Source organism: Maylandia zebra, linkage group LG10 (genome assembly GCF_041146795.1).
Source record: "Maylandia zebra isolate NMK-2024a linkage group LG10, Mzebra_GT3a, whole genome shotgun sequence".
In the NCBI taxonomy this organism is placed as follows: Eukaryota; Metazoa; Chordata; class Actinopteri; order Cichliformes; family Cichlidae; genus Maylandia; species Maylandia zebra.
In genome coordinates, this window is record NC_135176.1 from 18061828 (window position 1) to 18079292 (window position 17465).

Below are 17465 nucleotides of genomic sequence, written 5' to 3' on the forward strand. Positions count from 1 at the left end.
TTTCTGCTCTGACTGATGTAAATGAAGCCTGCAGAGTGTTCGCCGGAGCACAGCGCAGATGCACAATAGGACAATCAATAAAATTTCAGGACTTACAACGGGGAAAGGGGGCATATTTCCCATTGGGTTACAATGACACACATATGGAGCCTATAAGAAAGAGAGAGAGAAAAAAATCATGGACATAGAGATGAACACACCCCTATGGAGCGGCTGAGATTCCTCACATTCTGAGCAGGGGCCCGGGCATGCCAGCTGTTGGAATGTGACTCCTTTACTCACACAGGCAAACACACATGAACACACACATATATACAGGGTACTTATACATGTGAAGCGTAAATTAAGATTTCATTTATACTTGGTCTACAAGTATAATGGGTCACCAATTCATTTTTATTGTATTTATACGTCTGTTTATAAGTCTAACATAATAACCTGACCTTTTGTGGTGCAATGAATGAGTGATACAATCAATAAGCATGAGGCTGCTCAGCATCAGATAATGCAAACCTGTTGTTCGGAAAATGTGGCAGTTATAAGATGGTTATAAAACAATACATTAGCGAGGAGGTGTGAGGACGTTATCCACATCAAGGTATGCTACCTTTGAGCCTCGGAAACATCGAGCCACTGCACACTTCTACAAAGCTTAGCCCAAAAGACTCCACTGCTAATGATGGTTACTAACTAGGGGGCCACTCCATCTAAACAATCAAAGGTGGAGCTTAAATCATGTGCAGTGTGTAAACCAGCAACGCTAAACAGACTATCTGCAAGATAAGTAGCTGAGTCATCTCCATTAATGGTACTCATTCTAAATCAAAACCGTTTACAGGCTTCAAATTGAACTAATGCTATCAACAGAATGTGAAGAAACAACACCACCCTTTCAGCTTTTGAAAGTACAAAGGGGCCTTTTGTGGAAAACCATTCTGTATCATGAGATGGTGGAGCATGTCAATGTATCCCCAACCCTGCCCTGAGTAGAAGAGAAGAAGAAAATCATGTGTGGAGTTACATATATTCTAGTCAGACAGCAAACAGTGGCTAATGAGAGACAGAAGCCAAGCTCAGAAGTGATAAGAGAAGGGAAGCAAACAAGAGTAAACTCCAGAACAGCTTTCACTGCTGGGGCTTTTATTTTTTATTTTTTTATTGTTTTGCTTTTAAAGTAAAGGAATAAATGATGATGATGATGATGATGATGATGATGATGATGATGATGATGAGCTGACGTCATCTCTTCTAGACTGGAAAGATCAGAGCTGTTCATGCCAATATTTGCCATGTGTCAACTATCTAATATGACAGTGAAAATGTTTCAACCAGAAAAGTTGAGTGGCTGTCACAGGGAGGGTGGAGGCAGTCTTACACTACATGAATATAACACTTCCCACTTGCTGAGTGGCACAGAATGGGTACAGAGGTGTAAATAGCTGCCCTCCACATCAGCACAAACACAGAGAGTGATGCAGAAAGAGGCGATTTCTCACTTTCAGCATGAGGAGAAAGTTTATAACAGGCACAGAGTCACAGTCATAGTTAACCATGTGATCGTCACCGTACCTCAAAACTGAATCACTTTTTAAAAAACTTTTTTAGTATCACACTAATTTGCCAACTTTTGAGATAAATCAAGAATTTATTGTTTCTCTTAAATTAAAATTAACAGTTGTGACTTTAACAATTTACAATAACAATAGAGGGAGCGAATGGTATGTCCTTTAAACAACATCTTTGAATCAAAGACACACACTTGAAATGTAATCCCAGTGAGATTACACAATTTCATCAGTCAAACAGAGACTGTTTGATACATTGTGTCTAGCACAGACAGACATCGTTTCACTGGAGCATTATCATTCACGACCTAATGATGGAGATGTTGGAGCTGTGGATGTTTAATATTACATTTCAATCAAGGAATGAACTCCTAGCATAAATGTCTATTCATCTGTGATTGTATTACTCATTTCAGCTTCATAAATCAAATTGACACAATCACAAAAACCATAGTAAACAAGTCAACATGTGTCAGACATCTGTTAATGTGATGTGTTTTTGTCATGCTAACCGAACCAGCATAACACAGCACATGAGCACACTCTCACGCATAAACATAGATTGCAAATAAATTGCTTCAAACGACCACAGAGAGGCTGTTTGAGGCTCGGGGCTCACACAGTAGTGTGTCCTTGACACAGCTGGGTCAGATAACTCTAGTGAGAACACATTTGTGTACCATCAAAGACTAACACATGTACATTATCTCAGCAGCAGAGGCTTCTATAATCTTACATTTCACCGCATTTCTTTGACATTTGCACTCTACAAGCTCATTTATTGAGAAGTCTCAATAAAGGCATGTTTGTGCAGGTGCTGCTTTGTTGCACAGACACTACTTCACACCAGAATTCCCCCTTTTCACTCTTCAACATGCACCTATGTTTCCATCTTTTTTCAAGTCCAATCAGAGACACAAAATAAGCATTCTGCTTTTCTTATCCTAAAGTGCCTTCAATTGGATCTTCCTTCAAATGCCATTCAGTATTACTTGACTTAATAAATCTAAAAACTGATACATTATTACAAAATTTAAACAATACTCTGATCCGAAGTGTACCTGTAAAGACTCCCTAAAATGTTGGAAGTGTATAGACATACAATTCACAGAGTTTAAGGTAAGCTGAGAGAGAACAAGTGGTTTGAGGAAAACAACAATCCTGAGGCCAGAAATGGCATGCCTCTTTCTGGATTCATGATCAGTGGAGTAACCTTGTGGCATTTTCTAAAGACACAGAGGGTATCAGTTTTCACAGGGTCTTCAAAACCCACAACAAATACACCTGTCGAGTCTAGTTTCCAAGTGACAACAAAGACGAGCTTTGCAGTGGTGTACATAAAGAGGCAGACGGGGTCTAAACAGGTAGCAGAAGATCTGAGTTATTTAAAATCTCAAAGCCGCTAAAAACCGCACACACCCACATTCCAGCTGGCGAGCGGAGGATCATTTTTTCAGCTGGATGTTCGACCTGTCTTTCTGCCATTTCCACCCTTAAACTTAACTCCTCAGGTCATGACAAATAAGCAATCACATTCAAACTTCCTGGGAATATTACAAAACATGTATCTCATTGCCTCCTCTCTGTGTTGACTCATCTTGTGTTCATTCACATTTGTGCTCTTCAGAAGAAGAAAACAAAAAAAAACCCAAAACACACAACATTTGTAGAGCCAGTCTCCACATACCTCTATTAATGATCCCTCTCCTCTTTCTGGACCTCAACTGGATCTTTGAAAACCTCCCTGTGAAGTCACTGGGATCAAACTTATCCACTGACAGAGAGGCAATACGGTCCAGAACGATCTCATCCTGGCCTTCACTTTGGTTCACCCCGTGATCCTGATGTTGGTTCAGACAGTGGCCATTGCAATGATCTGAAGCACTGCTTTCAGCCCCAAGGCTGGTGGTGCTTTTGACATCTTCTAGAGACATGTCTCCCCTATTTGCTCATTAGCCAGTCTCCACAGGAGCTCACCGACACCTCGTAGAATATTTTCAAAATGTGGCCCTCCTCAGAGGAAGAAAGACAACTTTACATTGTTCCACAGAAGACTCAAAAAAAAAAAAAAAATCCTTGTCCCAGAGGAAGGAAAAATACTTAAAAAGGCCATTCAGTCCATTTTCACTCTTCACCTTTTTCCCCACATTTTGGTATCCAGTTTCCTTTCAGGGTTTATTCGCTTTATGTTGTGTTCATTCAATCCCGAGACAGTGAGCTCATCGCTTTGTTGTTACACAGTTCTCCTGAGAGTTCAGGTCTTCCTCTCGAGGCTTTCTCACAGTTGTTTAAGATTTTGAAAACATTTTTTTTGTAAAAAAAATCTTATTTTATTTGAAAGCAGATTTTCTGTAAAACCTTTCTTCTCTTTGCGTGCCCCACTTCAACTCTCACCTGCTCTCAGAGCGTTTCTCCTTCTGTCTTTTTCAGCCCTCTGAGGCACAGCTGTGTTTCTTCACTCTCAGGTGGTGAAAAAAGGGGAGGGAGCCAATTCCAAGAACGCAGCTTGATTGGGTGGTTTGTTAAATCTGGGTGGTTCTTTTACCCCTCCACTCCCTCGCATTTTCTTCCTCTCTTTTTCCTCTCTCCTACTCACCTTCCCTCACAGAGGCATTTTTGGCAATGAGAAAAATGATTTCTTTCTTGCGTCCTCTCTCACACACCTGCTTCCTGACTCTTGTTTCATCCTTTTTCCCCTCTCGCGTAGCAGTAGAGCATTAAAGAATGGCATCTGTTTACTGCTTTGGATAGCCGGAACACTGCGTGTTGGTGTGTCAGATACCCTGCGCTCACTGGTCGAAGCTGTTTAGCCAGTTACAGTAACCTCAATTGTTAATGGTGTAGGATTCCTGAGGACAGACACACCCATTAACAAAGCTTGGAGGGGTGGGGGGTAGGGTGTTTGGGTGGGTGAAAACACAAACAGGAAGCACAGTAGCCTAAAATTATGTTTGTAACAATCAGCTGCTGATTAGTACACACATTTCAGAGACAACTGTGGGGTGTGATTGTCATGTGGTTTTAAATCTGTCAAATAAAGCCTGGCAAATGCATATTTATGTACACTCATGAAAAAAAAGAAAACAATGACAGCTATACACGGAAGTGTTACAACATTATGATATAAGTAGGCTACTGTTACTGTTGAAGGTAAAACTTCCTTGATCTAATTCTGGAAAGGGACCAGGAATTACGCCAAATGTCAAAACGCAAATGACATCCCAGCCCCTTATCCAAAAACAAATCTCACGGGGAATACACTGCACTGTTTTAGTTTAACCCTAATTATGTGTTTCTTTAATGCTAATCCTTTAATCCTAACTCACATTACTAAAAGTCTTCCTCAATATGTAAATGGAAATTTTTAAAGTCAAAGCCTCGCAAATAATGTGCAGGGTCTTTTTTCAAACACTTACACTACATGAATTATTCAAGTAAATGTTCTTTATTAAAAAAGTGTAATCTTTCTTTACTCCTCACTCAATCTTCTCTCTGCAGGTAAGGTGGTAAACATCTCTTGGGAGCTCCATATCCTCCGGTGACTTCCTGCTGTGTATGCCATCGTCATGACATCAGCTTCACTTGGTGAATCATCCCGGGATTTTGCGCATGTAGGTGTGAAAACAAAACTTTCACGCCCTCCATGTAAAGACTGCAACACAGGTTTAATTAGGATGATTAAAACTCTCTCGTATGGGAAAACACTAAACCCACTTTACACATTAAACACTGTTTGCAGGTTCAGTGGAGTGGGAAACCACATTGTGAAAAATGCTGGATAAAGCGAGATGGTGTTGTGCAGAGGGTGATGCTTTTTATACACAGGAAGTGATGTCTTTGTTGAAAATGAAAAAATATATACGTAAGGCATGTGGAATTGACGTTACCACAACTCTGTAGCCCTCTTCTCATCCCTGCTTCAGGCCATCTGCTTGAAGCTACACCGGCCACTGGCTGCTAACAGGAAATGAGAATTTTCCTTCCTTGAATTTTGTAATCTGTCTTTCTTGAATCTCCACAATCACCACAAACAAAGGAGACTTCAAATGCCATCAAGGTCAAAGGTCAAATAAATACATCACACAAGCTAGTGTCTGGAGACAAAACAAAGAGCAAGGAAATAGCTAACGGCTGGCAAACAGGCACAGTGAGGCTCGGTGCCAAAGTCAGTTAGAGAGGCGTGCCGTCCCCTAAGGCAGTACAACAGCCAACTATTAAAAACAGACTCATTCACTCTTCCTCACATGAACACACACAAACAGGAGACTTTTATTCTGTATTTAATCTTTAATTCTGACCAACCAATCAAAGAAACCCCACAGATAAAAGTATCTGTCTTTTCTGCATTTTCATTTTATCTGCATTAAGATATGTATTAGAAACAACCTGACCTGACTATTAGTATAATATTAGTTTTTTAGTCATAATTTCTGAGTTACTTAACAGCCTGCACACAAATCAGCCTGAATATGAATTATGAGATAAGCACCAGCTTCTGCCCGCAGTACAGACATGGTTTGGTGTTATGGGACAACCAAATAGACCCAAAGAGACACACACACAAACCACAGGGTCATAGGCTAAAATAAACAGCTGCCATTCCTTAACTGTGATTCCTCCCCTGAGCGTCCCTCTGTTTTTGTTCAGTTTTATGTAGACTGTGCAGCTTTTCAACTTTAGTTATCAGCCACAACACTGCCAACAAAGAAAGAAATGTGTCCCTGCAAGTCAGAGGTGAAAGTTGAGCTGAGAAGACAAAGCGGAGCCATCCAGTCTCACATTCAACATTCAGTCTGAAATGTAGAAACTACTTCCTCCCACACAGTCTAGGTCAAAGGAGACTGTGCCACAACCATTTTTTGTGGGATCTTTTATTTTAAAAATCAAAAATTGCAATTTTGCTGCTTTTTCCATGTGTTCACATCCCAGATTAACAAGATTCATAGAATTAATTATTAATCTGAGAATGATGGTCATTTTAAACCCAATTTTTTTCCACCTTTTTCTGCTTTGTACCTCTTAGTTTAACCTCAGCAGCCCAAAGCAACCCCTTGTATTTCTTCTCTGATCATCCCTCCACCTACTATTTAAATTGCACCATCTGGGACCTCTGTGACAGGGGACTTTTATCTCTCTTGTCAGTCAAATACGTTGTCTTGTTAACAGTTTCCAGACTCCCCCGTACACTCAGCAAGCCGGTCGAACAAGAGAAGATAAACAAGTTTACTTCTGGTCTTAAGCAACAAATCAAGACTAATTCAGTTCACAGTTAATGACACCCGCGCCTCACCACAAGCATCAGTCCAGATCACAGGGGACATTTGCTCCCGCAAGAGCGTATGACTGAGTGCATATTTTGAGTTAACACTTATAATAAAGGAGAGTGATTTTACTTTGTGGTTAAATCAAGCACCAAATACCTTTCAGCCTTACTAAATCATTATCATCATTGATGCGTGTGACAATAAAGAAAATGAAGGTTAGTAAATTGTTATTGTTTAAGTAAAAGTTACATGTAAGAATCCTACATTCAAATTTTCCTTGTGAACAGTACAAAGGAATTAACATTTAATTAAAAGTAAGGGAATCCTTCATGATGTCACTAAATGTTAGAATTGGCTGGTTGGTGTGTGATGAACAAAGCTGATTAAGTACAACACCTACTTTATACATGCATGCCTTCATAAAACTGGTTTAAACAGGCAAAGTAACTGACATGTTTATATTTACTGCATGTTTGGGCAGGGTTTAAGCTGAGAGTGACTTCTCGGAGTGAAAATGAAACTTTCACTTTTAGCGGCTGCATTTTCCGCATGCTTTCAAAACTACTTTGATTTTTGTTTTATAGTGTAAAGTATGAACACCACATTGTACACTGCGTACAAGGTTGTACGCAAAAGAATTGCATTCCATAAAGGTGTGTAATTATTTTTAGCCAGTGCTGGGGAAGAATGGAAGGCTTGATTATCAGACTAATAATTCATTTTTGTTGACTTAAACTCAAACATCAAACAGATTCAATTGATTAAAACAGCCTATACAAGTGAAAAGATGTGTCACGAGTTTAAAATTGATCACGTTTAAAAGTTTGCAATGCACCACTACAATTACTGTACTGTCTGCCACCCTATTGTGATATTTTGCCTCAGGCTCTCTGCAGGTCTTTTAAAATACCTTTTTCAATCACTTTCAGTCCGGTCCTTGTCTCTGACCATTTTCAGAGGATTGTCTTTCAATTGTTAAGCAACTTAACACTAATCTAAGAACCATTCAACCATAACATAAGACAGCCTGTCACAAAAAACAAAAAAATAAAACAAAACATAATATGACCCCATTTCTTTAGTTGAATCAATGAAAATTACCGACATGAAGGCAGATGTGAAGGAGCTATTATCTCAAAATGTCTCATATCTTACAAAAAGAAGTGGCGGTATATAAAAATGTATTAATAGCAGATGAACAGTATCTGAAAGTCATGTCTTTAAGGAATAGAAAACAAGCCAGATCCAGACAGGACCTGAGAGATGCATCTGGCCTTTCAGTTGACCCATCTACTGTTTGCTGTGGTCTCATCAGAAATGATCTCAGTGGAAGGGAAACAGGGAGAAATAGCCAAGGTATGTCAAACTGCACAAGAACTTGACTAACTAAAAATCAAAAACAGATCTTAACTACTTGGTTTGAACCAAGAGATCAGGAGAGCGGTACAACAGTCTACAGGTATCAGTAAAACATAGTGGAGTCTTCTTTTTTTACCATGACAATGATTTCAAACACACTTCTAATGCAGTAAAGGCATACCTGGAGAGAAAAACACACAAAGCAACACTATCAGCCATGGATTCGTCTCTCTACAGAGTCCAGACCTCAACATTACTGAAGCAGTGTGGGATCTTGGCAGAGAGCAGAATAAAAGGCAGCAACATCCAAAGAAGAGCTTTGAATGTGCTTCAAGAAGCCCCAAGAACTATTCCTGAAGACTACTTAGAGATATAACAAGACAGCTTGTCAAAGAGATTTCAGGCTGTGTTGAATAATAAAGGTGGTCACACCAAATATTGACTTTCAAGTTTGTTAGAAGTGTAAAAACTCTGTTTTTGCATTATATAATGTATTTGCATTATTTTTGCATGCTTCAACAAATCACTGCACCTATTTTTCATTTTCCCGATAAAATATAAAGAAATGAGGAGTGACTCAGCACTTTTTCTCAGTATTGTAGCTGTATTGTCCACATTGGTAGTTTAACAACTGATTATCTTCCATCTTTTTTTTCTCCTGCCATTATCATGCCCAAACACCGGCTCTACAATGGTGCCCTCTTGAGCCCATTACAGAAACAAAAGCTCTGCTTACCAATAGCGTTTCTTTCTGAGGAGGTCAGGTTTGTTAGTTTGTACGTTGACAAGATTGTTTTAAACACAATTAGCTTTGCCTGCAGCGCAGAAAAGATAAAAGCAAGGACTGATGGCTTGATTTTAAAAACAAAATGAGACATCAAAACATCAATTACAAAAAAATGCATCACGGCATTACATCACACTAGCCATTGAAGTGTACGTGTAAACAGACACACACACAGCAATATGTCTTTCCATATAGAGCTGTGTTATATAACAGTATCTCTGGAGTCTCCAATGTGCGGGCTAATGCATAATCAAACAGCCTCAGAGCTCCATTAAATCTACAGGCGTGAAACAACGCTCCCTCAACAATTTCCTAAAATCTTAAAACAAACACACACACACACAAAACACACACAAGCAAATTCAATTAATTCTTTGTTAAATCAATACATCGACACGCCGCTCAAACAGGCTTAACAGGCCATGTAAGACAAAAACTATTTAGCTGCTCTCTGAATAATATTCGGAGAACAGCACACCCATAAAATGAGCACCTGGGGCAAAACAAACAGGGAGCGTGATGGTAAGGACTGTGTGATGATGTCTTCTGTGTGTGAGTCAACTGGTGTGTCTCTGGCAGAAGAACCACGTTATGTAAGGCAGTGGGAGTGAGGTGTCTAGTGGTATCTATGGGAACAAAGAGGGTGAGGAAAGACAGAGAGCTCAGCTGACTGAGGTTCACCAGTCCAGAGTGTGAGGTCGCACTTTCTGTTGTTCACACATACGCGCGTGTGTGTGTGGAGATGGCTGAGCAGTTACTTTCTGGCAGATTTACTTAAACAAATAAAGGGTGGCCATGCTCATCCACACCGTACAACCTTAATTAAGCTTCCAAAAATATATTTTGGAAACTTACAGCAGCATTATACCAGATTAGTCTCTGCCACTCATGTTAAAAGTTGTCTGGAAAAAATTAAAAAAAAGTTGTCATGAGCTCCTTAGATCTGATCTCTGTGACCTGTGAGCGGGATTGAAGGGCCTGTCGACAAATAGACGGTAAAGCTTAAAAGAACTCAGCCATTTACACTAACGTGCCAAAAAACCAGAGATCAGTAATATCTTCCCCACTCGCTGTCTGAGGAGGGTGCACAGTATCCTGCGGGACCAACATCACCCTGCGCGCCACCTTTTCCATCTGCTGCCCTCAGGGAGAAGGTACAGGTCTATACAGGCCAGAACATCCAGACTGGCCAACAGCCTGTATCCACAGGCTGTGAGGCTCCTGAACTCTCTGCCCCCCTCTCACGGACAATAACCATATCCAACTTCTTAATAGCAATGAACTGGTCTGCATTGGTGCATCATATCTTTATTCTCTTCCCCCTCCTGCCCCCCCCCCCCCCCCCCCCCCCCCCCTCTTTCTTAAATAGATAACTATCATATCTGATATCATATCTCACAGTACAATAATATTGAATGGGTTGCATTGTTGTATTTTGTCATGTTTCTCAGGTCTTTGTCTGAATTTCTACGAACATTATTGCTAAGGATTGTCTTATTGCATTGGAGTCACACTGGGTTAAATATGTACACTTGGGTTTTAAGGGGTATTTATTATTTTCTTCTTTTTTTTGGGTTGTATGGAAGCCCCAAACGCAATTTCATTGTTCTTGACAATGACAATAAATAAATAAATACTAAAACAGAGTCTCAAGTATCATAAAAGGGGTGAAAGAAGGCTTCTCTACAAAACTTGAGAAACCCGATAATAGAGGGCCAAAAATTTTAAAATGATACTCTCACATGGATAGTGGCTGATAGCAAACTCTTTGTTTGAATAGCCAATATTCTCTACAACTAAATGCACAGAAACAAATGCCAATTCTAATTTTAAATAATAAAGTTTCTCTCAAAATGAATTTTTAATGTGGTTTGATGATGCTAAAAGGTAATAAATGCAGGGCTTTTTGCTCCACTACAGTGGTGCTGATGTATAAATCAGTCATGCTACAAAGGCAATTGAAGCCCGAGTGGGGCAGCGCATTATAAAGCACCTCCACGTATTAAACAGCAAGTACAAGAAAATTTAAATCTTAAAAAAAGTTTCAGATTCAAACAATTAAAGAAGGACTTCCTTAAATAAGCTTTGAATCTGTAAGAATAATCACTATCTGTGCAAATGCATTATGCTTATTTAAAAATGAAATCAAACCAGACTGGTGTAGAGGAAACTTATTCCAAAAACACCAGTCTGGATTTCAGGAATTGTACATCTTGAAATCCAGATTGGGAACAAACTTAAAGGGATCGAAGGAACCTCAGAGAAGCACAATACTCTGACACACATGTCAAACTGTGTGTGTGTGTGTGTGTGTGTGTGTGTGTGTGTGTGTGTGTGTGTGTGTGTGTGTGTGTGTTACTTGTAGCGTAAATCCATACCCAGAACAATAGAGTTAACTGGGTCACTCCTACTGCTGCTGCTGACTGGCTGTGCCAAAAAAGCTGGAGTGATGAAGAGGACTATGATTCATGAGAAAGAAAGGGAGTAAGCCTGAGATGTGTGAACAGTGTGAGCAGCACACTTCACCACAGCACAGCACAGTACAACACAACACAACAGAAGAGCACAAAACCCCTATTAAATATCAATCAGATTTCAAAACATTTAAAACAGTCAGCAGGGTACTGCTGCCTGCAATGATACATCCTCAAACACTGGCTTCCTCTCACAAAACATCCAAGCTGACTGCTTCTGGACATCTCAGCAATGGGATAATAACAACGGGAGACCACCCGACCTGAACTACACATTGATCCACAGCCCACAACTCTATACGTCTTCTCAATGACGAAAAACACCTCATCGGTGAGGGGTCCAAAAGGCCCAGACAGGGTATCAGACGGGCACCGGAACTGAGAGACGTGCGTGTTTTCTCTTCCAGACGTGACACACTTTTTTTTTAATGCTCCCAGATTGTAATCACTGGCAAGTAGCACTGCTGGTATTTACATTAGCTCCCTCGCTGATAGCTAAAGTGTAGCGTAGCCATCATAAAGTGTGATTTACTATGATAGTCGCTGTTTTAGATAAACACTGTTGCTTTAGCTAACTTGCCTCACAAAGCCGCTCGGCATTGTTCGCTGTGTTGGTGGCACCGAGGCAACTAAAGAAGCGAGTTTAGGTTAAGTCACATTCTCCTTTTCTTTCTTTTAATGGCCGACCACTGTAACCGGCTAAGCCTATGGCTAACTCAGCTGCTAAAGAGCTAGTAGAAGCCCCCCGTGGTAGTTAGAGCTATCGATGTTGTATTAAGAAATTGCTCGGTTCCCTTTGTGGTTGACACAGAGCCGTTAAACAGCACCGGGCATAGCACTGGCGAATCATTTAGATTAACTGTACCTTTTCTGCGTCGACCTCGGCCACTACAGGATCATTTCCTAGCACCAGTTCTTTGTTTATGTGATTCGGTGGCTTGTTTTCATCAATCCTCCTCGTCTCTCTCCTCCAGGAGTCGTGCCGCCTCAGCTGACAGCGCTACTGCTCGGGATGTGAGTGCCCCGCCCTTAGCAACCAATCGAACGCCAAGAAGCCGGTAACTGAGGCAAGACAAGCTTCCTATTGGTTAGCAGCTGTGTCCATAAACGTGTCGCTAGGGGCGCACCTTGGACCAAGGGCAGGACACCTGCTATGAAAGGATGCTGAGAACCGCAGGTGAGACCAAATCAAGAGAAGTAAAAGCCGTGGAAAACAAGTCCAAAGACACGTTGTAGCAGGATAACAGGCACGTGTATGATACGTAGCTGCACAAACTAATATGGAGGTGAAACAGCTTCATTTTTGTATTGTGATTATCATTACCTTTTTTTTTTTTTTTTTTACCAAGAACTCCCACTGAGAACAGCATCTCGTTTACAAAAGAAACCTGGCTAAACTAGAGACCATACAACCTAACACATCTAAAAAAAAAAAAAAGAAAAAGCTAGAAATACAACAAAATGTGCACAATCCTACACATAATAATATGAATATAAAATATGAGTGCTATTGTTATGGCTAAAAATAGTCATAACATAGAAGATTAAAGCATTAAATGACTTCTCAAAAGAAACACCCACAAGTGTCCTTCACTACATTACTTATTATGCTTTTAAATTGAATATATAAATATTACTTCATTTTTCATTTAAATTGATTAGAAATGTTATTTTTTGTATTAAAAATTTATAATTCTTTATTAATATTTATTAATACAAAAAAATCAGCAAGGAGGACAATTTGTATTACCGATAGCAAGTACCAATTCAGTTATAAGAAGTATTTTAGATGGTGCTATTAAGGAATAGAATTTGGTGCCACTGCAGATAGAGAGAAACACTTTTGACTACAGTTAGAAACTGTTAACATGAGCCTGGATCTGTAAAAGTTATATCAGGTATAATTTGTGCTGTGAGAAGCTGTTTTTTGTTGTTTGTTTGTGTGTGTGTGTGTGTGTGTGTGTGTGTGTGTGTGTGTGTGTGTGTGTGTGTGTGTGTGTGTATGTTTAACAGCAAACTATTAAAATGTAAGGATTTGTGACCCCAGGAATAAAGGTGCTGCACTGCTTCAGCTAATAGGAATCTTGAGAAAATAAACTGAAGATAGAAGGATGTTTAAATGTAGGTCTGTTTTGTAAATTATCCCATGTCCAAAGTGACAAAGTAACCATTTAGAGAAGTGTAGCTGGTAGCTATTGGTATGTGGACAGAGAGGGATACAGAGCTAAACTGGAAGTTTAGCTAGAATGGTTTTATAGAGGAAAACAATGCCAGCACTGTTTTTTGGTAATCAAGGTTTTCAGTCATGTTCATTTTATAATAGGGAAATATTCATCTCCGTGTGTATGTAAATAAACATACATAAAGTACACCACTGCTTATTTTTGTTTGCGCTGTCTTCCTTTCAGGTTACAGAAAGCCTTAAAGAATGACCTACTACTGCTCATACAAAAAAGCCAAAAATATATGAATGTGCTTCATGTTAGTTCATGTCTTTTTATTGTTATTTAATTTAAGAAAAACCAATATAGAGCCTGACACCAACAAACACCATCAAAAAGCACACCGAATTTTATACACTAAACAAACATATGCAGATCAATACAGCATAACAGGAAATAAGGGCCTTGTTAGGATTCCATTGCTTGGCATATTAATGAGAAATGTATGCAAGTATTAAACAGCCATTTTTATTTATCTGTCCAGCTTTCCTTTTCATGTCATCAGTGTCTAAACTCCTCCACGTTTAATGATTGTCACTAAGTTAAAGGAGCTTTTAAAGGTCCATTGGTGCACTGATAAAAAAAAATAAAAAAATCAGTCATCAAAACATGAAAGAAATCTGGAAAAGTCCAGCTCCAAAGTCTCATGTGCAGATGTTGAGAGTGTCGCAATTCAGTCTCCTCATTTGTCAGTTTGTTAATTACATGTAATATGACATACGTGTACAAAATGCTTTCATCCAAGTTGTCAGTCAAATGAAGAGTTCAGAGCAGTTCTCTTAAACAGCATGACTATGGCACAAAGGGCCAGCACCATATTGGTTCAGTTTCAACATTAGTTCAGTCAAAGCAGATACAGTACATGTAAATGGAAGAATATGACATGAAACCAAGAATTATGAGGATAGTTAAACAAGCTGATAAAAACCCAAAAAGTGATGGGCATGGAGGAATTAAAGGGGAGGAGAAAAAAGAAACCAGTAGGTAAGCAGAGATTAACTGGATAGCTCTGTATATAAAATATGTTCTTCATTAATATTATGCCACTGGTATTTGTCAGTCTCTCTGTGTTTGTCCCACAGCTTCTAAACTTCATAAAAAGTTCACCATAGGGACTGTTTAGGATCTATGTGTGTATTTTACAAGAGTCATCTAAACACTTTTCTTGATAGACTTAAGGAATTTTAAGGCAGGGATGTCAAACTCATTTTACATGAGCCACATAAAGCTCATTTTCATCTTAACTGAAATGCGCTTTTCTATCGTTTTAAAGAAGTTAACTGCACAGTTAATCCCTCCTATATCTTAACAGATTAATGAAAAGTGCAATTTAAATTGGGCATCTCCTTTTACGTGATAAAGAAATGCTGCTGTAAGTAAATAAAAAGAAATCTGTCAGAATGACTTTTGGGCTTTGACAGTAAGAAATAAATGTGTAAAATTACATAAAAAGTTTTGGTAGCTCATTGCCCAGAGTGTCCTATCATTAAAAAAGTTCTGTTTTCACTGGGAGGAAGTGGGGAGCGTGGTTTTTATCAGTAGAAAAAAAGCTGTAAAACTTATGAGAGTACGGTAAAAAGTCCAAGATTTATGAGCTCCTTCAATTTCCCCAAAGCAGCCCAATGGGACTAGAGTTTTTGCCTGGCCAATTCTAGCCCCTGGGCCCTATGTTTGACACCCATTTTATGGTCTGCGCCATCCTCAGGATGGCTTGACATTAACAGTATATTTTATAAATTATGACTGGACCAGTTGTAAGATCTTGAATTTTTATATTATGTTCATTATATTTTATTAATTCAAGTGGTGAAGTGCAACAGTGGTTAGGTCTTTTGCCTCAAAGCAAAAAGGTCTGGCCTGCATGGGCTCTCTTTGGGTACTATTTGTATTTGGGTCCAAATATGTTCATGTTAGGATATTTGGTGATTCTATCCTGGATGTGGGTGTGAATGTGAACGTAAAACAATAAAAAAGGACTAGTAGCTTACAAAATGCTGTATCTTTACAAATACATCATCAGGCATAGAGAGGATCTGCGCTTATAAGTGACACCTGCTGGAGGTAAACGGGTGGCTGGTAGCACAGACCCCGTGACGTCTCCATAAAGATTGTGGACGAGGTAAGGCTTTTGCGGTCTTTCTTCAGACATAATACTCCTCCTGGCAGAAGAGTATTAGGAGTATTGCCAGTGACAGAGTAAAACTTCCACCTGCTCTCTGAAGAAGCTGGTGGTCAAGGTGTACAGGATGGGGTTCAAGGCACTGTTGATGGGAAGGATGAAGATGACAACCCAGCTGGAGATAGTGCCTAAGGAAGGAAACATTTCACAAGTGATTGAAATCTAGAGAAATATAATTGTGTTGATGCTTGTTAGCAAACTATTCAATAAAGTAACACAGTGACCTATACATACACACACACATGTATACACACACACATGTATACACACACACATGTATACACACACACACACATATATATATACATATACACACACATGTATATATATATATATATACATATATACATATATATATATATATATGTATATGAGATATATATATATATATATATATATATATATATATATATATATATATATATATATATATATATATATATATATATATCTCCATCCATAGGTCCCTCATCCTATTCATGTAGCCCCTTCCGCCGGGGTTACTTGCGTAGTAGCATTCCAACAACGCCCTTTTTTTTGTCTCTTGCCCACCGATGCCTTCCTGTTCCAGTAGCCCACTTTTCGTCAGGGTACCCTGGTTCCTCAACACCTGACGCGGACCTCGTTGATCCGGGCGACGTCCGAGCCGGCATGCCTTCATATTTATCCGTCTCGCTCATGTCTGCGGTAGGCTTGCTTAATATAGGGGGTCTAGCCTTAGGACCCTTACTGGATACAGACGCCCCAGGCAGGAATCGAACTCGCAATCCTGTGTTCCAAAGGCGTGTAGTCTAACCACTACGCATTCGTAAGAAGGGACTGCTAGATATATATATATATATATATACACACACACACACACACACACACACACACACACACACACACACACATATATCTATACATACACATATACACACATATATCTATACATACACATATACACACACATATATATGTTTCACTTCTTACCAGGGATCTCCACCTCCAGCAGCGAGAGGACTTTCACCAAAAATATAGGAATCCAGCAGAGGGCATCAGAGAACACGATGAAGAAAAACCTGTTGGCCACAGCCACATCTCTGTGCAGTCCGCTCCTCAGGTCGGTGGCATTGATGCCGGTTTTATAGATGGAGCAGAACATACTGGAGTAGGAGAATACAATCACCAGGAAAGCCACCAGGTTTAGACCTAAAGAGATACAAATGCTTTTCATGCTGGCTGGGACTATATCAAACACTGTTATGCAGTTCATACAGTATTAAATACAGTATTTAAGTGGTTTTGAACACAGGACAGTTCTGCTTCACAGATTTGTACTGCGTAGTTTTTTTTACTTTACACTTTGTATATTCTGTGATAATGAACAATTTCGCATTTCTTTGGGTGTTTAAAGTTTAAATGGAAGATTGTCTTTCTTTTCTGAAAAAGACAATTTAAAAAAAAGATTTTACTGAACTCCAATTCAATTCAATTTCATTTATACATCACCAAATCACAGCAACAGTTGCCTCAAGGTGTTTTATGTTGTAAGGTAAAGACCCTACAATAATACAAAGAATTATTCCCACTTCTGAGTGCTGTCTCTTACTTATGTAAGTATAAAATATGGAAT

At 39.3% G+C, this 17465-nt stretch overlaps 2 protein-coding genes across 3 annotated transcripts in view; both read right to left on the reverse strand.

Moving 5' to 3' along the window:
* fryb (furry homolog b (Drosophila)) overlaps nucleotides 1–4007 on the reverse strand; it is a 50250-nt gene extending 46243 nt beyond the window's left edge. Inside the window, exon 1 of one of the 2 annotated variants that reach the window (XM_076889246.1) lies at nucleotides 3253–4007. In XM_076889246.1, the coding sequence (XP_076745361.1) occupies nucleotides 3253–3499 (247 nt within the window). In that variant the 5' untranslated portion in view covers nucleotides 3500–4007. The remainder of the gene's footprint in view (nucleotides 1–3252) is intronic. The other variant, XM_076889247.1, reaches the window with a different exon arrangement.
* Nucleotides 4008–13936: 9929 nt separating this feature from the next.
* rxfp2a (relaxin family peptide receptor 2a) overlaps nucleotides 13937–17465 on the reverse strand; it is a 40659-nt gene continuing 37130 nt past the window's right edge. Inside the window, exons 19-20 of the mRNA XM_014409907.3 lie at nucleotides 16823–17041; nucleotides 13937–15978 (exon numbers count right to left, since the gene is read on the reverse strand). Coding sequence (XP_014265393.1) covers nucleotides 15845–15978; nucleotides 16823–17041 — 353 coding nt within the window. The 3' untranslated portion in view covers nucleotides 13937–15844. The remainder of the gene's footprint in view (nucleotides 15979–16822; nucleotides 17042–17465) is intronic.